Here is a 24,125-nt window from a genome sequence, read left to right on the forward strand (position 1 = left end):
GAGGAAATGCTTGACTTCTCTGGCTTGTCAGTGATTATTGTTTGGATTCACGAGGTGCTGCAGGAACTAGCATGCGGGTGGGCACCTGCTGGATGTTCTCCGGGTGGGGAACATGTGCCCATAGTAGGCGCCAAAGACGAATGACCATAGGCCCCAACAAGTGCCAAGCGCTCTCCATCTTTACCTGGCTCCTTCATAACGTAGTTACAAAAATTCTTGTTTCTAGATTAGCACCCCTTTTGAGTAGAGTCAGCCACTGCTTGGCCACAGGCTGGGACTCAGCGGGGGCCGGTTGGCTGAGTGAGGGGATCAAAGGGGGACACCAGGGCCGCACAGGCAAGAAGCGCTGCAGGGTAGTGGCTGCCACCGCACGCCCAGCTGGGAGGCCGCCACGGAGGCGGCCCAGGCAGAGATTAGCAGCGGCGGTCCCTCCCTGGCCCACGAGTGAATGAATGATTAGTCTAATGCAACTCCCTGTCCTGGGCAGCTCTGGCTGGGAAGGGCGGAGTCTGAACCACTGATCCTCTTTTTAAGGGAGAAAGGCTCTGGTCGCGGTGTGTGTATTATCCGACCTTTCTTGTAGCTTCAACTTCTGTCCTCCCTAGTATCAGGCCCGCAGTGGCTTAAGCACGGAGCCTGATCTCCAAGGCCACTCGTTCCCTCCGTCCCCTCAGCTTCCTGAGTGCCATGCTTTCCCCTGAGGGAGACAAGGGGGTGTGAAAAGTTGAGGGGACCCTCCTGCACCCGGTCCGTGGCTCCTTCCGAAGCTGGGACAGCGGGAGGCGCCGGGTCTTTTGCTCCGGGCGTGAGCGGGTGGTGGCATCCCGGCTGGGGGCGGCTCCTTTGCGCGGGAGGAGGCGGTGCGCCGGGCGCTGGAGACGCGCCTTCCCGGCTCCTGCAGCTCCCCGGGGCCGGTGGCCGGCTGGGCTGCCGGGAGGGCTAGACCGCCTGGCACAGCATTCACAGGAGCGACCGACTCTCCTGAGCCAGGATCCTGGTCTCTTGTGCGACCCCGCGGGTTCCGCACAGTGCCCGGTGCGCCCTTGTCTCCCGCATCGAGCAGGCGTGCGGGCTGGACATAGAGCCCGGGGACCCGGCCGGAGTTGCGCGTGCGAGAGCGAGAAGCCAGCCCGGCTCCAGAGCGACGAGCGCACTCGGCAGCGCCACCGCAGATCCCCAGCTCCTGCCGCTCCGACACCCCTCCTCCCGGCCCTGCTCTGGCGCGGAGGGGCTGACGGCTAACCCGCTGTGAGCAACTCCCTTAGAAAAAAGCCGCCGCATTGGCCGAGGCTGGCCGCAGGACCCCTCCTCCCGGGGCGCCCCCACTCCTCCCCCGCTGCTCCGGGCGCCCGCCTCCCTCCGCCGACTGTCTCCCGGCACGCCGGCCCACAGCCCTTTTGACTGCGAGCGGCGGCCGCTGAGCAGAGGCTGCGACGCGAGACCTGCAGTCGCCCGGGATTCCCTCCAGGTGACGATGCTCTGGTTCTCCGGCGTCAGGGCTCTGGCGGAGCGTCCTTGCCGACGCTCGCCTGGGATTACCTGCTGCGTCTTGCTGCTGCTCAATTGCTCCGGGGTCCCCATGTCTCTGGCTTCCTCCTTCCTGACAGGTAGGGGGGTGGGGGCGGGAGGGACCAGTCCTCCTGGACGCTGGGGTGGTTCTTGAGAGAAGCGGCACTGGCTGGCCCGAGGATGGGAGGGTGGGGAGCACCCACCTTGCCTGGCCCTCGCAGGCGATGGGGGATGCGGAGAAGCCCGGAGAAAAAGGGTGGGAAGGCTGTGTTGAGGTAAAGAGATGTGGGAGCTGAGTGAATGCTATCTTCGACGGGGTGGTTATCGGCACTCCGCTATTTGAAGTTAGGAAATTCCTTGATTTACTTACGTTGAATCTTTTTCTCAATCCTTGTTTTAATCTTAACCCCTCCTATGCAATGAAGGAAAAGACAGCACCGTTTCCCGCACATCCTCTTTTCTCACTCCATAGGATTCCAATAAATCCACTGTGCTAGGCAGCGTTTTTAAAGCATGGTTTTCCAGACCTTGAACTTAAAAAATGATCTTATTTTGAAAGATTACTAATAGCAGGATATAATAATTACATATTTTCAGACAGGTGAAGACCCCAGCTGCTATTTTGAAGGACATGCTTTACTGACACCTGGTGCAGAAAACAGAATATTTCTAAGAGAAAAGAGATTACATTTCAGAAACTGATTTCAACCCGCAACAGCAGGCAGATTCACCTGAAAAGCCCGCTCTTTGACACGGTCCTGAATTTCGTTCAAATTTAAGATCTTCCCTAATGACCAGTTTGGCGTGAGTCTGTGTGTTGCTGAAATGCCTTCCAGAGCACTAGCGTTATTAAATATGTGCTCAGACCAACCGAAAACAGAAAACCTATCTATATACTGTAGTGACTCAAAGAAAACCATAAGAATTATTTAAAATAGATTTGACAAGATTTGTTTGTGGTGAGCTTGATTACTTAAAACATTATACATTTCAGATGACTAGCATAAAAGGTAAGATTTTTGCAATAATTCCATTAATCAAAATTTAAATTTAAAAATACTTTCATCTTCATTTCAGGGTCTGTTGCAAAATGTGAAAATGAAGGGGAGGTCCTCCAGATCCCGTTCATCACAGACAATCCTTGCATTATGTGTGTGTGCTTGGTAAGTGTACAGGTCAGGGAAAGAGAACTTAACTGCTGTCTCTGGCAAGTACATCTGCTAAACATGACAGAGTAACTGTCTTCACACTGGTTTTGATCATTACCAAATTGCACATCACTTGTGCATTGAATCTAGTTAAATTTCCTTTTTTTTTTTTAAATTTTGGCAATTTCTGCCTCAGTAGGCTGAGAATCCTTATCTTGGACATCGCTGTTGTACAAGTACAAGTCAAGGTGGACTTTGTATAACGTTGTTTTAGGAAAGCTACAGTTTGGAATGCCTGCCACTACAATGAAGTCATAGATATCACTACCCCTCAGCTTTCTGCACTGGTTCTATCCAGTGAGCTCAGCAGAGGATTGCTGAGATAGCATTTCGGTACAGTGGTCAAGGATAAGATATGGGAGAGGGAGTGAGGTGACTGCCACAAAGGACAGACCTAAGACAAGGTGTAATCTTGTATTGATCTCTTGCGCCTGCTGTGATTGAAGCTCTGGCATACAGGCTTCTTTTCTGACTTGGAAGCACAGGTCAGGAAGAAGAACCTATTCTTAATCAGGAGTGACACTGGGCTGTCAACTGCTTAGTTGCTACTGGCAGTGGCAAGTAGATTCAAATGGATCATTTGTTTCGAGTTATTTTAGCTTAAACTCCTGATAATTCTGATAAACAGCCACTTGGAGGTGATTGAGCTACACCGGAAAGACTTTCTGAGACACATATAGATCTACAGAGAAGATCTTTTCTTTTCACTGAAGAGTGCTTTACATGCCATTCACTTTTGGTAAAACTCAGTTAAAACTGCACATCTTCAACCCCTGTTGGGAATACCTTAAGGCATTTAAGAGCAGATTCCTACAGTGATGCCTGGATGCTAGCTTGTTATCCCAATCAGCGGTAGGGAACTCGAGAGTAACCAACTCTCTTCAGACAAAAGCCACGCTATGGATGTCGAGAGGACCCAGACTCTTTGTGAAAAGAGATGAGGTCCATGTTTAGAAATGATGAATGAGTTTGTGCTTGCATCAAATGAATATCAGGCTCTGGACTGAAGAAATCAACAGAAACAAGTAAACACGCTTCTCATTGGCTGAGCCAATGAGAATTGCAGCCTAATGAAAGGTGCTCTTCTGTATTGATGAGCTACCGTGTTAACCATCTTAACTAAAGAACACCCTGAAATTAAGTTCCGAGTTTAGACTATGACTTAGCTATAGATTCACACGTGTGGCATGTGAATATAGTCTTCCTTTTTCATTTATTTGTAGAATGTGAATAAATGATTTTATTTTCTTCTCAACATTTTAGAAGAGATTATCCTAAGTAATATTTAAATATGCTGAGAGCTCTACATGTGAACCTATTACCTTTCTTTTTGGTGATATTACAATTCGTGAAGCCTAAATACACATTTTGAATTTTGCAAACTATTATCACATAATATAATGAAACATCCCCCACAAGGCATTTTCCTTTCCTAGTAGTTCTCTCCCCATGATAGACGGTGCCTTTCTTTCAATGTGGAGACTTAGTAATATGAAAATTGATACCAAAGTTATTTGCTGTGTGCTTTATAAAAGTATCAGCCAAGTTCTGAACAACAGAAAAAACATGGAGAGTCATCTATAGAGGACAAGTCTCAGTTTTTTCCTTATGCTCCTGGCGGTAGGTCTCACCCATTATTCCTTCAAGTGCCTTCCTTAGCTGCTATGCCCAGTGATAGCTGACCATGACCTTGGCAGGGATGTCGAAGGATGAGCCCACGTTCTCAGTGTTATTGCTTCTCATGCATCTGTGATGACTTAGGAAGAGTAGGCGGTGAGCATGTCTCTCTGCATCCACTCTTGTAAATTTACAGGGGCTCTGCTACACCCATAGATTTCTTGCTGCATGGTCAGGAGGCTGCTTGGTATTTTTGAACTTAGGTTGGAAAAGAGATATATTTAGTAAACTGGTAGTATGTGCAAGCAACATTTCCAAAACCTTATTTATTTGCCAGACAGTTTGCGAAGCAGCTTGTATTATTTAACTCGAACCCCATAAAATTCTTTTGAGAGGATTCTGCTCGTTTTGAAGACGAGGAGGCTGAGCTTTATGAAATTAAGTAGCTTGTGAAGGTCATATTTTATCTGCACAGTATTCAGTATTTTATTTATCAAAATGACCGAGCTGACACGCAGGGTCATGGCTGTCTGTCTCTGGAACATACACATAGAACTAGGAGAAATGGGCTAGTTGTTAAGCTAACGAATGAGAAGCTGGAGGAAGGAGAGGACCTGTTGAAATTTCTTTTCCGCCAGGCCTTCCTTGAATGATTTTGTTTTGTTCTTTTGAGCCATCCGGAGCTAAGTGAGCAGTTAGTCACACCACATGAGAGGAAAAAAAATCTCTTTCCGATTTCAGCTGACCTGCAGGGAGTCTTGGTCCTGAGTGAGGCTTGCGTATGAATATTGGAAGATATGTGATAGTTTAACTCAATTCTGGATGAGAGACGTAGGAATATTTAGTTTGGGTTGGTCCAGCTATTTTGGAATAAAGTAGTTAAGGCTGGGTGTAAGCTCATATCTTGTTTCATAACATGTATGAAAAAAACTACCCTTCAATATATGCTTAAAAAAAGATGAAGGAAGTTACAGTTGGTGGAAGTCCGTGGCCCAGAGTCCTGAGTGTAATTACAGTGTCAGAGCCTGAAAAACTCCAGAGAATCTACACAGTCTGATTGAATTTTTTAAGGTTCGGAGTAGCTCAGAGATAGAATGAACACATTTCTGTGGACACTCTGGGGACGAGGACATTGCAGAAGCGAACAATTTCACCCCGATTTATCAGTCACAGAGGCCAGAGCATCCGGCCAGAACTGCTAGTGGTCCAGGAATAAGCTGTTTGTTAGGTGACAGCGGAATCTCTTTCACAAATGGGTGGGTGCTGTCTTCAGTTCCTGAATTCCAAGGCAGAGGTGAGACGCGGGACCCTGGTCCAGGCCCCAGGGATCCAGGCAGGCAGTGTACCCCAGAGAAACGCGTGCTTTCCTTGTTCAGTGAAAAACAAAGCAGGGCTTTCGCACCTTGTCACCTTGTGATCTTTAACGGGATGGGTGAGCTCCACACTGTTTCGTTTCCATGATCCCCACCCTCCCCTCTAGAGTTAGTTTTCTAATAATGCCCAGGACAACACACGGGTGCCTGTCCCAAAGTCCTGCTCCTGGGGGACAGTCACATTCAGATCCATGACCCTGCTGCAGCTCTCTGCTCCGCGGCCATCTCCAAACCCACCGAGTACAGGAGGAGGGGTGTCCATGCTTCTGGGTCTTTGCCCACCTCACTGCCGCTGAGGAAGTGGTGGGAGCCAGTGAGTTCCGCCCAGGACTAGAAACCTGAGATAACTTTGGAGTCTGGGACACTGAAAACCAGAAGTCAGAGCTTAGTTTGGCGTACATTTTGTTCAGCAAAAAACATTATTCCTGAGGTTGAAATTTCCTCTTTTAAATCCAGAGGTGCAATGCAGAAATGGGCCCTCGCTCATAAAAAGCCATGTGAATTCCCTGTTACAAGAAGCAGGCCCCACCTATCTTGGAGCTGACTGAACAGCTTAACAGAGCCGACCTTGTCCGCTCCTCTTCCACTTTCGTAATCACCAAAATCCTCTATCGTCCAAGGAGCAGCTCCAGCATCTCCGTGTCTCAACTGCCTCTGCCTTTGGGCTTTCAGCTCTACAAAATTCTCAGGATTTCCATAGTTCACATTCTAACTTCCTGGAGCATGGCAGAGATCATCAGAACTCATATTAGGCCCTTAGCTGCAGCACGCATAGATTCCTGTGTGTGCATGCGCTCGACGATACCGTAACTTGTTGAGTCCGGGACATGGGGCTTGCAATGTGTACATGTAGATCTGTGCCATTTTTTTTTTTTCAAAAATGGCTCATATCATTTCAGAAGTGATCCAATTTATTTGTTTATATTTATATGGTTGTTTTTAGGTAATGTTGGCTGACCACTTTGAACGTTTTTGAGGAAAGGTTACTTAGACAGTGGCGCTGGCAAATTCACAAATGCCTGCTCTGAGACAGTTCCTCCTCCATAGGTCTCTAGGCCCAGAGGAGCAGAGCAAACCTGGGACCACACAGGCTTTGAAGGCAGAACTGGGCTGTGAAGTCAATTTACTGTCAACTTCTGTAGTCCGCTTCTGCTGGTTGGTCACCTCTGGAAACTTTCTGGGCAACAACTCCACCCGATCAGCTCAGGGCTCTTTGTAGGAGGATTCAGAATGGAATTTTGAGGGCTGGAGAGATGGCTTAGCCGTCTTCCAGGGGTCCTGAGTTCAATTCCCAGCAACCACATGGTGGCTCACAGAATGGATTTTGAGCTGATAGCACAAACCGGTCTTGGGTTTGGAGCCCCTTTCAAGGACAGATGCAGCTTTTGGTTGGCATCCTGTCGTTTTGGGGAAGGGGTTTAGTAGGAATTCCAGAAGCCTAGTATCCCATCTAAAGGGTGGCAAAGGCAGCTGGTCCTGTCTCCTCCCTAAGCCAGTTTCCTCATGTGGAAAGTGGGATGGATGTCAGTGTCTAGCCTGTGGGGTTGCCATGAGAATTCAGTGCTGTGGAAGAGAGAATGTCTGTTTAGCTTAGGACTTAGACAGAAGGAAGTCCCCTGAGATGATTGTTTTTCTTACTGCTATTACTATGTTGGTGTTATCCGTTAAATTATTATTTCCTCAGATGAAATAGTCTATAGAGGGTTGTCAGAACAGAATACAAAAAAAAAAATTGTCAATGCAGAAGAGACCCAGGGGTGATCATATCCACTCTTCTCTGGGAACCAGCTCCATTACATCAGTAAAGATTAGGGAGGTTTATGTCCCTCCTACTTGAGCTGGCCATGACTGCTCCTTATTGGTCCAGTGTTCTGTGGGCCCTTTTGTGAGCTTTCCCCTTGCTCTCTATTAAATATCAAGAAAAACTTTCCATGGGAGTGGGGCCTCCTTTCTTGTAGGGCATTTACGTCTCCATGCCTGTGGGGTCCCCTCCACTTGTACTTTCATTGGCAGAGATAGGGCTGAGCTGTGGTGCCCCGTACTTCTGGAAAAACTGCCTAGTGGTCTGGCATCATGGGGATTTTCCTGGCCCACTTTGTGGCAGTCTCGACCCAGCTCCAGACCTCAGTGCCCCAGCCTTTGCTGCTCCTCTCCCCTAGTCCCCTCTGACGCAGCCCTGCCTTTACCTTGGGCATCAATAGTAGTCCATGTTTTAAGTTAAGAGAATGATGCTGAGGACAGTGTGGGCCTCCTACCACACTGCGTGAGGCTGGGAGAACACAAGACAGCAGGGAGCCAGGCAGCCAGGGGCCAGGAAAAATAAAAGCAGTTAATAAACATCCGTTGGTTAAGTAGAGGGTCTCAGCGTTTCCCACCGTCTCTGTGGCACTCTGTGTGGAGTGTGGTAGACCGAAGCCTTTGCCATGAAAACAAGCTGGTGTGGTAGCCGCTTGTGTGTGGGGACCAGGTGTGCTCAATGGACTTAGTGCAGATCATCAAGTGACCTGGGCGTGTGTTTGGAGACCTGTTGATTCCTAGTTCTAATTTTATGGAACATTGCTTAAGGCGTTAGGAGGAGCAGGCTATAAATTCAGTCACATGGTGCTTTTTTTCCTTCATTCTGTACCTCTCTCTGCTTCCATTTTTCTTATTAGTTTCTAGCCTGATCCATGTTTATTTAAGTCACTGTGCTGCTTGAAGAGACCTTAAGGAGACCAAGCCCAATGGGACAGATTTTAATCCACAGCCTGGTGGGGCAGAAACAGAGATGCATAAAAAGGGTTTATAAGCTGGGCCTGTTCTGCTAGGCCTATGATTCTAACTACTTGGAAGGTTGAGGCAGGAGGATCATAAGTTAACATGGATGATTTAGTGATAGGAGATCTTCAAATTGAAAAGCAATTTTTTTAAGAGTTTGGAGTCTATAGGTCAGTGTTAGAGTGTATGCTTAGGATGGGTTCTAAGTTCAGTACCTGGTACAATAAAATCATAAACAGAAAACAATAAAAACATAAAGAGGAAACAACAAAATAAAAAAGGTTTACAAGAATGACAGAAAAAACTTCACGACAGACTCCAACTCACTTAGGTTAGAGGCAGAATTGCGTCACAGTGGTGAGAGCTTGGTGGAGGCAGGGGCTGGTAACACAGTCTAAGCAAAGCATTGCAAGAGGCAAGCGTGATTGGGTTGTGTAGGGAGCTAGTCCAAGGTTCCTGTGGCTCTGATGGAACGGGAGGTAAGAGCTCTAAAGGAACCAGCTTGGGAGCCCTTGAACGTCATAATAAGGAAAAAGTCCCTTGCGTGTGATTGGGGTCAGAAGGGGCCGTTTAACATTCTTGCAAGCTACATGAAACAATACGATGTGCTATTTAAATGCCTGTAGGAGTCCTTGTGGGCAGATGTTTAGAGTGGAGAGGCCGGAGTTTGGAAAGCAGACTGCAGACCTGTGGTGTGGTCAGGTGGCAGCGAGCATCCTGCAGCGCAGTGTGTAGTGGGCAAGGAACGAAGCAGTAAGTCAGTGTTTGGAGAATAAGGTAGCCAAGGGAGTACGGTGCAGGGTGAATGACGTGGAGGCTGTCACTGTCACACAGGCACTGCTGCTAGGAGGAGAAATGGTTTGCTCTTAGAACACCCTTTGTGGAGCGCCAGCCCCTCCTTCCACTTACAGAGACACAGTTTTCTACGTCACGGTGCCGCTCACTGAGCAAATGGTTTACCATAGCTATAGGCACAAGCACAGGTGTCATGAGAGGCTGGAAGCGCTGAATCTCTTGAAGCTGAAATAGCAGCCAGATGTGAGCCATCATGTGTGTGCTGGGAATTGAACTCTGGACCACTGGAAGAATAGCAAGTACTCCTAACCACTGAGCCATCTCTCCAACCCGGTTTCATTGGTGTGCTAACACACTGGCAAGTCTACTGGAAAGAAGCGTTTTTTGAAAATGCCCTGCAGGCTCTTAAAATGTGCATGTTGATCTGGGGAGAGATGAGGAGTCCTTATAGAAATAAACATTAGGGACATATACTTGGGCTTTGAATGGAGATTTTAAAAACCTGAATCTGCAATGATAACCAGGAGGGTCAATCTTGACAGAAAAATGTGTAAGGGGACCCCAGTGAAACAGGTTATATGGCGGCAGGAAGAGAAGATGGAAGGCAGGGGACAAAGCGAAAGTGTTTGGGAAGACAGTGACCAGGGTCATGGGATGCTGAAGAAAATCACACTGACAATGTAAGGGAAATCGCAAAGCAGGAAGCTTGTCACCATCACCCTGGACTGTCTGCAGCCAGGGATGGGCCTCACCTGCCTGTGGACTGTGGCGCATTTGCTCATGAGGTTGAATTGATCACACATGGGGTTGGCTTGGAACCCTGCTGTCAATAATCCAAAGCTAAGATTGCCATAAGGATTTTGAAAAATTAATGCAAAGATCACAAAATTTTCCAACTTTGATTTTAAAAGATCTCACCAAAAGTGAATACACAGATACCACAGGAAAGTTTCAAAGGTACCCAAACAAGCCTCATTTCATGGGCAGAAGTAATATACCTTCTGCGCATGGCTTTGGAAGGTTTTTATGGCTAAATGCAGAATGGCTCAGGCCACACGGAGGCATAGTTCTTTTCTTAGGCATAAGAACAACACTGTAAAAGAGTCTGGGTAATATTAAAACTCACTATTAGAAACATTCAAGTTTGCTCTATTAAACTGTTAATGGAGCTTTAAAAATATTATGATATGATTTTATATCTTAAAATCTAAATCTTCAAGTAAAAATACGTTCTTTTCTTACAAAAATTTTAATTCCCAGTTTTGCCCGTGATAGACAGCATTGGAGGGTGCTTTTGTGCTGGAGGGTGTGGGCTCAAGTTTTACCCGGGTCAGCTGGTAGTTATCTGTCATTTATCATCTCTCTGAACCTTTGTGTGGGTCCTGGGCGAGTCACTGAGGCTGCATGGGTCTCATTTCAGTTGGTGGCAGTGGGTACTCACCGAGGGGATGAATAGCTAAACGAGATGGTGTCTGTGAAAGGCCTTTGTCATCAGTGTCAAGGGATTCTTACTAAAGGCAAAGATTTTTTTTTAAGTGATGTCTCCACAGTGTCCCGGAAGCTTATGCCCCTTACATAAAGTTGAAGAGTGTTTGCCTATGCACAGCCTCCTGTATGCTTCAAATTATATCTCGATTACTTATACCCCATGGATGTGGAGACTCAACTGTATTATGCCATAAACAAGGTTTTGGCTCAATTTTTTTTAAGTACATGCCTTAGGAATCATAATATAGTTCAAAAGTCTAGTCATCAATGCTTGTGTGACTTTAGGTAAGTTCTGTATCTTGACAACCTCATCTTTTTACACAACATAGTGTGAGCTAAAACATATAAAGTCCCTACACCTGGATTGTGGGAGTGTGTGGAACCACAGTCTGGGATCCTCCTAAGAAGTGCTTGGGCTGCTAATGCAATTGGTTGTCAATGCCTGGGAAATGCCTTTCTTCTGAAGTTGCTCAGGGTAGACGATGTGTCTTGAAGGAAGGTAACTTTTGTCCTTTTTGTACACAGGCAGAAAGTCCCAGCATATCTGGAGGTTGACAAGGTGGTTTGTTTGGTTTATCATTCTGAAGTGCTCACTTGTTCAGTCTGCGTCTAGGTTCACACAGCTAATAATCGTGGTGTGTTCAGTGAGACCCAGTTGTCCTCTGGTGGTATTTGCCACTGCATCTAGAAGAGGCAGGAAGGAGGCAGAAAGTAAAGTTCAGCACTGAGCAGGCCTTGAACGGAGTGCGAATTGGTCCTGTTGACTGTGTACCCCAGTAGCGTACAGTCTTCTTCTACACAGAGGACAGATCAGATGAACTCTACTGAATCTGAACACGTGGTCCCAACACGCACATGCTGTGTTGGCCTTGTTCCCCGTCTGAGAGCACCCCCTTTCTTTCCTCCATGGTGTGTGTTGCCTGTATGCAGAACTGGGGTAGATTCCTGCCTTAAGGGATGAGGTTCTGAAGTCTAAGAACTTGTCATGATCTTTCCGACTGCCCTATAGCGTCATGGAGAGGTCCACGACCTTGAGGCTCGAGTGGGAGTCGGGCTGGAGTTTCCTGTTTATAGTTTAGGTTAACACTTGGGATGGCTCTCCCCAGAATGGAACTCCACGTTCCAAAACATGACTCTCCCTGAAAGCTTGTCACAAAAGGTCACCCTCCTCTATTAACAACATCCTAAATAATCATTAGAACAACACATCTCCCCTCCACCCCCAAGCAAACGGAGCTGCGTTTGAAAACATAGACGCTCGTAGGCAGGCAGCGTCTGCTCTGTGATGAAAGGAGTGATCCCTTCTGGAGGCATATCCTGCCTGTCAGGAGCAGAGTGGTTGCCGACAAGGCAGGAGCTGCGGGCCAGGGAGTTTCTTCCACTCCCAAAAGTCACAGGGAAAATGCCCCCAGTCCAGTGACTGGCCTCGAAGCCCAGTCACCTCCAGCTCCATCAGTGACGCTAACTTTGAAATCCTGACACAGGCCTTGGTGTTTATATTAGCTTTTGGATGTCAGTTCCCTTGGCTTCTGGAAGCTGACTCTGTTGAAAATTATGTTTTTCTTTGAAGGACAAAGGCCTTATTGTATGTACATGTCCAAGAGTGTAATGAGCTGTTAAGTTTTTTTTTTTTTTTTTGAATGTTAGGTGATGGGTGGGACTAACCCAGGTCTTTGAAATAAGAATTTCACAGATCTGTAAAACAAATGGCAATTTAAAGTTTTTTGTAGGTAACATAATCAGAAAAAATGAGAGAGTGAGTGGGTGTCACCTTTACTGGCCATAACGTGTCTCCCAAATGCATTGCTTTGATGGAATTACCATGATATGCCTCTGGAGGGGTCCTGCAACATGAGTGACATTCCTCTGGGGCTGCTTAGTGCAGAGAGTAATACAGGAGCTCGGGACTGTGGTGACCGTCACATTCTAACTCCCAGGAGCTCAGGACTGTGGTGACTGTCACATTCTAACCCACAGGAGCTCAGGGTTATTGCTAACATTACGTTCTAACCTATACAAGCACTCATTTCCAAAACAGCTCTTGTATTCTTGGTCAAATAAGTAGATTTGGCAAGATGGTTTTCTGTAACTGCTATACATGTGGGCATTGTAATTAGGTCCAGTGGTCATCACTTGGCCCCTCTGATCCAGTTGCTGGCTTTTGGGTGCTGAGGGTGACCACAGGAGGCTGTTTCCAGGAGAAACCATCTGAACCGTGCAAAGGCGTCACAGAAACCAGAAGACCCAAAGCTGCTCCTCCATTTCTTTGAGCCTCAATGAGAGGTCACTAGCATCTTTATCTGGACTTTGTTTGTTTGTTTGTTTATTTATTATGTATACAATATTCTGTTTGTGTGTATGCCTGCAGGCCAGAAGAGGGCACCAGATCTCATTACAGATGGTTTTGAGCCACCATGTGGTTGCTGGGAATTGAACTCAGGACCTTTGGAAGGAAGAGCAGGCAATGCTCTTAACCGCTGAGCCATCTCTCCAGCCCTGGACTATTTTTAAAAAAGCTTTTGAAGCCCGCTTTCCGGGGTTCCTTTGGGGTTTAAACTGTGAATTACAGAATTAACATTTTGACCTAATAAAACCCTTCCTGACGTCTTCATTCTTCCCCATGTTTGTTCTGTAAAGCATCTTGGTGAATGATGCTAGGACATTTACTTCTGTTTTATTTTCCAAATTAACTGCCCTTTGTACTGAGATATGAAACTCAGTCTCTCTTGGTTTATGATGTAGACCAGCAACCTGGCTGGGGCTCAAAGCTTCTGCCCCTGCTACAGCCCACTGCCTCTATCGTCCTCTTTTTCCCTAGAGCAGTGGTTCTCAATTTCCTAATGCTGTGACCCTTTAGTACAGTTCCTCATGCTGTGGTGACCCCAACCATAAAGTTATTTCATTGCCTCATCATAACTGTAATGTTGCTACTGTTAGGAATTGTAACACAAATATTTGATATGTAGGGTATCTGATATGTGTCTCCTAAGGGGGATGCGACTCAAAGGTCAAGAACCACTGCCCTCAAGGCTGCTGAGCCCAGCCCACGTGGTCTCTCTTCCTCTCTGCGTTCCTAGTGTAAACCAGAAGCATGGAGTCATTCACGGAAGCAGTGCAGTGTGGTCTCAAGGGACACTGCTTTTGTGAATGAGGAGACATGGAAGATTGGGCAGATGCTCTTCTACTTGGGAGCTGCTATATCAGAGCAGTTGGGATCTGCTGTGGGCTGAGTTTATGTCCTTGTGGGGAATTGGGCCTCTCAAGTTTGAGTCCTGGCTATTTCCTGTTTCCGGGTCCATGTGAAACAGTGATCCTGGTAGCCCCGTTAGCACATAGGTGTGCACTAGTGTGAGCTTATGGTGGTGATTCAGGCAAGATCCTAATCTATGGGAGACTGCTGGCTGGCAGAAACGGAGCAAGCCTTGTCTTCCTTGTGCCGCTCCTTTGTCTGGGGCTGCTTCAGAGGGTCAGTCCCTCTCCTCTGCTGGGGTTTTGTACATCTAGTGGACCAACTGTGTGTTGATTCCTTTTCCTCCTTAGGCACAGAATAATATTTGGGATTTATTTTTTAAAAAGTGTCATCCCCCTATTTCATGAGCAAAGACATATTTAAAAAATTATATTTGGGTTCTCATTTGTTCAGTCTAGAAATGCAGAGCTCCCAAATCTTGCTGTGATGAGATTTTTGATATTTGTCTCATATTGTCTGATACAAACAGCAATTTCATTCAACCTAATATATATATTGAAGATCTTTTAGCATTAGGAAAAAGAATTTATTTTTATTCTTTTAATCGTGTGTGTGTGTGTAGAATGGTGCATGCGAGTGCATATGTTTTCACAGGCCAGGGGTATCTGATGCCACTGGGGCTGGGTTGCAGGTGGCTGCATGCTGCCCTAGGGGGACCTCTGGTCCTCTACAAGAGTACTCGGTGTTCCTAGCCACGACGTCACCTCCGGCTCCAAGCCTGGGATTTTTTTCAATGTAGATATTTATTCTGACAGTGTGCTTGAGTTTAGATTGAATTTTGACCAGGTTCATAAACTAAAAACAAATGTGAAGACGCAATAAACTATTTCTCAGTCCGTGATACGGTAAGCTCGGTCTCTGAACCTCCTGCTTCAAATTTATGCTCCCTACATCCTCCAGCCCCATCTGAGGGCTGCAGGGCAGTGGGGAGGGCCAGGCGGAAGTGTTCTCAGCTCTGTGGTAACAATACATGCTCCAGCCTCTGCAGGGCATATGGGAATTGCATTGCAAGACTGTAACAGGAGGATGATCGATGGCTGCCCATTGAACTCGCTGCATATTTATTGAACATTTATGTTAATAATGCCCCAAGGCTCTGCAAGATTGAAGAAACAGTTTTTACACGAACAGAAAGGATTAAATTATGTTGGAGAAAGTTTTGAACCTAGGTATCTTTTATTGTTTTTGAGTTCTTTGAAAGTTGATTAACGTACAAGTCAGAGATGCCAAGTCTGGCTGTCATATTTAATTATCTAGAACGAACTATGCCTCTTTGCCTGATAAGATGTTCTGTATTTATGTATGTGTGTACAGGTGCAGTTAGTGTAATATTTTAGTTTACAAGCCCTTATTCAAGTGGATAGAATGAAAGTGAGAGTGTATTATGGGACCAGTAATTATTTATGTATTTTGGGGCCCTGAGAAACGTATTTTGAACACCAGAGATAGTTGACCGTGTTCTGGTCGCTGGTAACTCTTGCTCCTTTTTTCTCACACACTCCGGTTTTGACTCCTCATCTTCCCTCATGGTTGTAGGCCATTCGCAAGTCCACGGTGAGAACGATGCCTTCAGTGCTCAGTTCTCCCACTTGGCCCTAGCAGCGGGGCCTCTTTCATTTTAATGTGCATGGGCATCACTGAGGACTGCTTAAAAAACACTTGCCATCCCTTACTCAGGACACCAAAGAGTATGTCGTTCGAATAAGCACGCCTCGTGTTTTTTAATGTAGGGGCTAATTAAAACAACATTCTTTCTAGCGGGAGCTTAATAGGAAGGAAAAGATGTAAATGTAAACAGAAGCTTTTATGTTCATATTTAAGTCGTTCAGGTACGATCGAGACTGCTACTATTGAATAGCTTCTTAATAGCCTATTAATTATATCTCATCACTTCTGCAAGGCTTTCCCCACATTTATCTTGTATGTTAATTGTTATTGTTATTGAAGAATTCATTCTCTTTTTCATATCGTCTCCATCAAACCTCTGGTTTTGCACTTGGAATTAACCACTTGTTCTCCAAAGCCTGGATGCAGAAAGCTTTTGTCAGAACTCTCTCCGGCTTCCTCTGCAGTTGTGAGTTGTAGCTAATTGTCTCCTTTGCTGGATAACACGCTCGGCCAGGATAAGAATAGCATCTATTTCCCATGAGCCCCGAAGCCTGAAGAATAATGGCCTTGCGAATTCGAAACTTTGAGAGTCAACACAGAGTTTGCAATCCGGGGAAGGTCTGAACTGAATTTTCTTCAAAGCCACCTTGTGATCTAGATCAGGATTTCTCTACAAACTGACCTCAGAGTTCAGGTCACTAGTGCAAACGAAAGCAAATCACACTGCAGCCATCAAAATCTGGGAGTCTGGCTCAAGTGCTGAAATCCTGTCCCCATCCTGAACAGACTCCACTGGAAGGCTTTCCCAACCACAAGGGCTGAGTAGATGCCCAGGGGCTCAGTGAGAGGGGGCCACCAAACTGATTCATTGGGGAGTGTGTCTTTAGCAGTCTCCTGGGTCAGTTAGGTAGAACCCTCCCTGGCGCCTTTGGGTGGGACAGACTGGCCCACTGGGCCGACGCCAGCCTTTTCATGTGCCGGGTTCCCACGGGGATGCTCTGTTTCCTGTGGTCTCTCCATGATGGTCAGCAGCTGCATGATGAAGCTGATGTGCAGTCTGTTTGTTGCTTCTTCAGCATGAGGAAGCTAGATGTAGCAACTTGATCAAACACCCAGGGTTTTATGACTGTCTGCTGGGATCAGGCCGGACCTGGAAGTCTGAGAGACAAGTCCCAAGGGGTAGAGAGCCAGGTGAGGCACAGGTTAGAGACCCTCCATACCACACCCCAGACACCCTCGGAGCAGTCACAGAGGCCACTACCTTCTACTGACAGTTCTTTCTGGATGCAGCAAAGACCTTATTGACTTGAGAGCTACCTGGGCAATTTTTTGCTCTTTTTCTCGCTCCCTTTCCTTTCTTCCTCCTGTCTACACTCTCTTTGCTTTGCTCAGGTTGAGTGTGGAATCAAGCTGACTGACTGGTTCGGATGCAAGTCACTGTCACTTAAATTCTGGCGATATCAATGATGTTTACTAGTAAATTTAATGATAATTTGGAAAACTTTAAAATACTCTGACATTCTATCGCTTTAGCGTCCCCCCCTTTGTCATCTCCATCATTAGTTGTCTTCTCTGTGCTCTTTCCTTTCTCTGCTATTAGCTCAGCCTTTCCACATCACCACTCCCCTAATTTTAATGTATTTTTTTTCCAAGTCTCAATTCTAGTTCTTAGTTGTAGCCAGAAAACTGAAAGGTACACAAGGCATCAGAGATGGTATATGTTCTTCTTGTTGACAACATGGCGCTGGGACACTGGTGAGGACAGAGTGTGCTGTGTGAAGCTCACTGACCTTGGCCATGGACAATCCGGGAAGAGCCAGCACTCACTACTGAGGGGGTAAAGAGAAACGGCTGGGTGGAGCTAATGGGCTAACTCAGGAAAGAGTCAAGAGGCCAGGTAGGGCCTGGGGACACATTGTTCACTAATGACAGTGTGCTGGTATAATTTAGCCTAGCAAAAAGAAAGGTCTGGAGAAACTTTACCAGCCTTCCAGAATGTGGGAGGGGAAGATTATGTTGAAAGGGTAGAGGAGAACTGATCTCAAAATTGCAACATATCCCTAGTTCAGCTTCTCCTCAGCTCTGCCTCTCGCTGGCTTCTAGAATGAGTCCCAAGTTGCTTGTGGGGTCTTGGCTCCCTGCTTCCTGGCTGAGGTTGATTGAGAGCACGGGCTTTTTCTTGGAGCCCTGGCTCTGTTACAGATGAGTATCATGGTTCTAGTTTTGAGTCATATATCTTAGGATCAGAAATTGAAAGCAGGGCTTGACTGTGGTCTCTGTAAGTTGTAGCGTTTTGGCTTCAGGGCTTTGTAAAGCTGAGAAGAGAAATTTACACTACGAAATTTTCCCTCTTAACGCTTTCCATTATTCCTGCATGCCCGGTGCTCTCTCAGAACCTGTATCGTTTTAAATACCCGCCCAGCCTTCTGGTGAGTCTGTGCTCTCTAGTTTGGGGATAATAATTGGTAACCTTTTTTTTTTTTTTTTTTTTTTTTTGGTATTCTCAGTACACCTGGCCAATCAGAATATCCCTAAATTCAAATCTGGTCCCTCACAACAGACAGTCGCTGCGGTGTGGTGATTACATTAGGGAACACGTGTGACCTGTAGCTGTCAAGACAGTCTGATGAATGTTTGGCTTCGATCTTGGTATCTAGGTATTTGGGGTGGTGGTAGGTGGTTGGTAGGTTGGGGATAGATGGCAGGTGGTCTGTGGCCCAACCAGTGGTCACATAGTAGTCAATGTACACGTGTGTGTGTGTGTGTGTGTGTGTATGTGTTTGGGTGCCTAAGAACCCAACATGCGATGAACTTCCTTAGCCCCTGGAAGGTTGGTTAGGCTTCTCTTTAGTGGACTTACCTTTTTTTTTTTTTTTTTAATTGATCTTTATCTTCTTAAACCATCTTGGCAAGACTCAGCCAAGATTATGTTTCATTCTCTGTACTACATTATACATGCCTATGATTGAAAATGCGGATAGTTCACATACTTATGGTCTCCGTCCCCTCACTCCCAAGTCCTGAATCATCTATATAAATGCTCACTCAGCATCTCCATATGGAAGGCTCGCAGCATCTCAACTTGAAACAATCTATAAGGAGGTCATGTTTTAATACTCCCCCAAGCCTGGGTCCCCCAGGTGTTAATGTCCACTACTGTGCTTGTTTTCTCAGCCCATCAGCCACTTGGTCCGTATCCCTGGATTCCGTTCTATTGCATCCCGTGGCAAAAGGCAAACCTTCAAAGTTTATTTGGGGGCTGGCAAGATGGCTCAGGGAGTAAAGGCACTGATGTCAAGCCCGAGCACCTGAGTTTGATTCCTGGAACCCATGTGGTAGGAAGAAAGAACTGACTCTCAGAAGTGGTCCTCTGACAACACATTTGCCCATCAACACACGTGCTCGTGCACACACACAAATAAGTATTTCAGTTTAACCAAATGGGTTCTAAGAGATGACTCAGCAGTAAGAGTACTTGCTGCTCTTGCAGAGGACTGGTTTGGTTCCCAGCAGCTACATGATGGGTTACAACCATCTGTAACGCTAGTCACAGAGGAATCTAACACCCTATTCTAGCCTTAACATGTATCGGCATACATGCAGTGCAGGCACATGCAGGTAACACACACACATTTTTTTAAACTCAAAAATTATATATATATATATATATATACACACACACACACATATGATACCTGTCTATTTATGCAAAATCAATTAGTGGCATCTCATCTCATTGAGTCAAATTTGAAAAATAATCTGTCTGTAGTCTTATGCAGTTTGGCTCAGGATGTCATCTTTAATTCATCCTCTTTTTTAACTAGTCCAGCTGTATCCTTATTTCCTCATTTGGCCTGCATGATCCCCCTGTTCAGGGTATTTTTGCACTTGTACTGTTCTGTGTCAGAAACAAATGTATCCTGTATACTGACTTGATCTCATTTCTTTGCTAAGGTCTCTGAACAAATATTCCCATTAGAGGGTCATTTAATAATCACTTTTCTCTGTATTGACACTGATGTCATTTTTTTCTTCTGTCCTGGTTTATTTTCTTCAGAGCCCACTCCACTACCTACTATATCATGTAAATGCTTGTTCCCTTAAGTCTTCCCTGCTAGAATGTCAGCTACATGAGGGACTTATTGTCTCATGAACCCACAGTGTCTAATTTAGCGATGAACTCAGTTTGTCCATATCTATTTGATAAAGAAGTTTGTGCCATTTATATTTAATGCTTGTGATCCAGTAATTTGATCTAATTAATCCTCTCCCCTAATAATAGATTGAGAGTAGCTTGCCTTCCTACTGTAAACTCTGAGGCTTTTACATCAGGATTACTAGTTCTCCCAGATCACATTACCTTGTGATGGTGCTGGATGCTGGGAAAGTGGTAGAAAGGCGCTGAAAGTTGAGATGTTATTCTAACAATCCTGTGGCCACAGCAGCTAGGTAATATGATAAGAAAAACTTGCAGATGATTCCAGTTAAAGATGGCTCAGTTATAATTTTTTCTTTTATTATTTTTTCTACTTTACAAAAGCAGCATACGTCCAGTAGAAGCCACATTTCATATCTTGAATTTGGATGTTTTCCTGGGCTAGTGATATATGATAAATAACTTTTTGGAGCAATAATCTGTAGCTTTCATTCACTTTCAAGATAACACGGGAGCAGGGAGAAGCCAACTCTCTCCATTGTACTATATCTCATAAAATCATGGATGCTTTAAGTGCATTTTTTTTTAAATTTGGAGTATTTATTCAGGCATAATTTCATGGTAAACCCAAGAACATCCTTTAAAAATGTATTTCAAAAGTTCATGCTACTGATCATAATTGTTGATTTTGAAATGTTAATTAAAGTCTACTTTGCTTGTATTTTATATTTTACTGAAAACTTGTTATAGATGTGTGTACTACTAAAGTAGGCTAATTATTGTAATTTCAACAAGAAAACTGTTGCCTAGAAGGAGCTAGTCTTCCTTCTCCATGTATCTGTAAAGCAAACTGTTAGACCACAGGTGCTTCTGAGCCACATCGCTGCTCCTTTGTCGGAGTGGGCTGGAGTACAGACCTGGAAGAGGATTTATTTACTTGTGGGTTGTGGGTCTCAAAGGACTGACATACGTAGGTCACATTTTGTATCAATGAGATAAGTGTACAACAGAGCAGTTTAAAGGCTCATTCAATGGCCTGCAAAGTGTCTAAAGAACCAGGATGCCTGGGGTGATCTCAGAGGTTTGGATGGTGGAATTTGCTGTCATGTCTGTTCCTCCACGATGGGTGAGCAGCACTGCTGACCGCTTCTGTTGCAACACCAGAGATACTTCTGCTGCGTTCTTGCTCCGCCCCATCTCTCTTGGATTGTAAGCTCTTCTAGGGCAGAAGATGTATCTGATTCATATTTTCTGTTCCCAGCAAAACCTGGCAAAAAGCCTGGCTCACAGCAGGACCTCAAAAATATTTGTTAAATAGACTCATGGCTTTCTTTTTCTGTAGTCAGATAGGGTGAATTATGCAATGGGAGCATTTAATCTACAGGAACACTTGCTTATAGCCAAAGCATCACAGTTCTAAAGGCCGATTGTTTTCTACTGATAATTTTGTCTGTAGATTCATCAGTGTTGAGAAGTTGCCTTAAGAGGAAGGCTTTGACAAGAGTAATGGTTGGAAATAATAACCAGGGCTATTTTTTTTTTAAATAAGGTACACGAGAATCCCCTAAGCAATAAGTTTGCGTTAAGGATGCTTTACGGATATCCAGTCTTTTCCATGTGTTCAAAACACCTTTAATCTCAACAGTGGATTATGTGCTAATTTGGCTCTTATTGATGGTTTAAAGAGTTTGCAAATGGAAACTAGTAGATTAACATTACATTCGAAGCCCGTGAAATACGCCTGTGGTTTCTCCCGTTCTTCTTGACATCTGCATGTACCCCTGGGAAAGCTTTAGTGGAGAGAACATGCTGCTAATGGCCCTCATGGATGAGTCAGAGCAACTCCAGTTCAGAATGGCCTGCATATGGGGAAGCTGTCTGAGGCTGGGGTTTTCTGGACTTTGAGACACTCGTGCCCTCTTGCTCTTCTGCCTGGTGTTACTCAGACTGACCACATACCCTCTGAGGTAGTGCCAACTCTGTGCAGCCTGGGGCCAGGGAACTTCCTAGCATCTGAGGTACCACGTTGCCCTTACAATGGCATAGAGGCGGGATTTGAGAGTCTTGGCCACAACCAACTGGGCCTTCTGTCTCACAGGGACCTCTGAAAGGCTCGGTGATTGCTGGTGGTCAGGGTCAATTGTGCAGATGTCTTTAAAAGTGTCGCACTGGTGACCAGAAAGTTACTTTGTCAAAATGACAGATGGGCTGCAGCATCTCCTCCACCCTGCCATTTCCCGGGGTCGTCAGCCCTGTTTACTTGTCAAGACCAGGTACTTTTGCAGCTCCCGCAGTGCTCAGGCTCTCCCTGGGCAATCATCGAAAACTTGCATTTCATCTGCTCTGTGGCTGGCTATTGACCCGCAGGATGGCGACACTTAGGGACGTAGGTTCAGTATGAATTGTGTATCTGTGAAGGGGATAGGCGCTGACATCAAGGGGCTCAACCCTCCAGGGGCTAACTTTGCCAACCATTTCTAAGATGTTTTGTCTCCATGTTTTAAACACATTTTTGTTCTTTAACAACAATTTATGCACATAATTGAAAGGGTCCATTGAATTCATAGGCTTTTTATACCAGAGAACCCAGATTCTGGTATTATATAACCTGGGAAAGGGACCTTTAAAGCACTGTGGTCACTGTCATCTTTATTGCCACATTTTCTACTTTCCCATGGAGTTGCTTTCTTACAATTGCTTTGAGACTGTGATATAATTATGTCACTTCCTTCTTTCAAATTCCCTCACGTATGCCCTCAGCTCTCTTTCAGATTCATGGTCTCTTTTTTTCCCACTAATTATTGTTATATACATATATTACATCTCTATCGATCCATAAATACAACCTGTCTGGTCCATATAATATTAGTCGCATGTCTGTTTCCAGGCTGATCATTTGGTATTGGATAAACAGTTCCTGTGCCCCTCCCCTGGGAAGGCTGTTTCTCCTGCTCTCAGCATTCCTTGGTTGCTGTGGTTCTTCGTGTAGGGCTGGGGCTCCATGGGCTCTCCCCTGTCCACTTGAACACGTCTCCTGTTGTTGTTCTTGTCTAGGCAGCCGTACTGGTGAGCCTTTATAGGTTAAGGTTCTGGCATTGCCAGGAAACAAAATCTCACAGCAAGCTGTTTGATCCTCTGTCTCTCCCAATCTCTTTGCACCTCAAAGTCTTTACCCTCATTGCCCATCTCCCCCATACCCCTTTAGCCCTGACAGAGACTGTTTTGTCATCCAAACATGAGGAAGGCAGGCAAGTGCCCTGAGTCCTAGATCCTGCTGATGGGCGGAACCGGATCACCCAATATGGCCCATCATCTCCCCTGTGAGAGAAATCCCGAGAAAGGCAGAGGACTGTGTGTGGGATTTCATAACCCTCTTCTCTCCTGTTTCCTTCTGGGTCAGGGGAAGAAGCCAATTCATTATCCACCGCGTGCTGAAGGGCTCCCAGCAGTGTAAAGTAATCAGCGGCGTAAGGAGAGGCCCTAGGGCCACTCGTGCATGAAGCCACACTCCTCCGCAAGGTCCACTCCCCTTGCCCCTGGTTTGCACGTTCTTCCCAAGTTAGGAGTCTTCTGGGAGCTTTCTCAACCCCCAACATCACCCACTTCCTTCCAGCTCCCAGTTGTTGGAGTCCCTTTGGGATGGGGAGATTTGAACTTTTGGCCCAAATCAGTGAAGGATGCTTATGTTTTTCCCCTTTCTTCACGTGCTGGGTTCCTATCCACCGTGGAAGAGGGCACAGCATGCCTTTTGGTTTTGCAGTCTTCTTTGAGTGAGGTAGCAGAGCAGTGATTGTGACAGGGCTTATGGTCACAGTCCGGTACCGCTTTCTAGCCAGTCTGTTTTGGTTTGTGAACGTGGGGCTGCCGGGGACCTTCGCTTACACGACCTACCGACGTACCGTATAATAAAAGACAGCCTCTGTTACTTTCTTTGGGCTACTATTTTTATTTGGTGGTTATTTCTTTTGTGTTCTGCCATCTCTAATGTTTTGGTTCTGTTTCAAAATATGATTAAACAGAATGAGGAGCTGCTTGACACTGCCCTGTTTTAAATCACAGCTGCACTTGAGCAGTCCGGACGTTGTAACAGCCCATGTTCCTTTGTTCTATGAATTCCTTGAAAAGGAAAAACTGAAAGCCAGATCCTGAACCCTGAAACCAGACTAGGACCCGAAACAAACCCTCCAAAAAACTAGAGCCTGTTTTAAAAAAAAATTGAAATGTTAGGGAACTTGAACGTAAAAAGAGTCTCCTTATTAATCCCCCGTTGCTTCTGCTGGCACGTGTCATATTTTCAAGTAGAGTATGGGGAGAGCACTGTCATTCCGTGATGTATGAGGGCCATATATCATCAGCACACCGTC

General features: G+C 45.7%; 1 protein-coding gene across 2 annotated transcripts in view; it reads left to right on the top strand.

Annotated features, from left to right (window-relative positions):
- Positions 1-726: 726 nt before the first annotated feature.
- The window catches only part of Bmper (BMP binding endothelial regulator), a 254,315-nt gene continuing 230,916 nt past the window's right edge, over positions 727-24,125 (top strand). The window contains exons 1-2 of one of the 2 annotated variants that reach the window (XM_057767220.1): positions 727-1,607; positions 2,587-2,672. In XM_057767220.1, coding sequence (XP_057623203.1) covers positions 1,475-1,607; positions 2,587-2,672 — 219 coding nt within the window. In that variant the 5' untranslated portion in view covers positions 727-1,474. The remainder of the gene's footprint in view (positions 1,608-2,586; positions 2,673-24,125) is intronic. The other variant, XM_057767219.1, reaches the window with a different exon arrangement.

Source organism: Chionomys nivalis, chromosome 4 (genome assembly GCF_950005125.1).
Source record: "Chionomys nivalis chromosome 4, mChiNiv1.1, whole genome shotgun sequence".
Lineage (NCBI taxonomy): Eukaryota > Metazoa > Chordata > Mammalia > Rodentia > Cricetidae > Chionomys > Chionomys nivalis.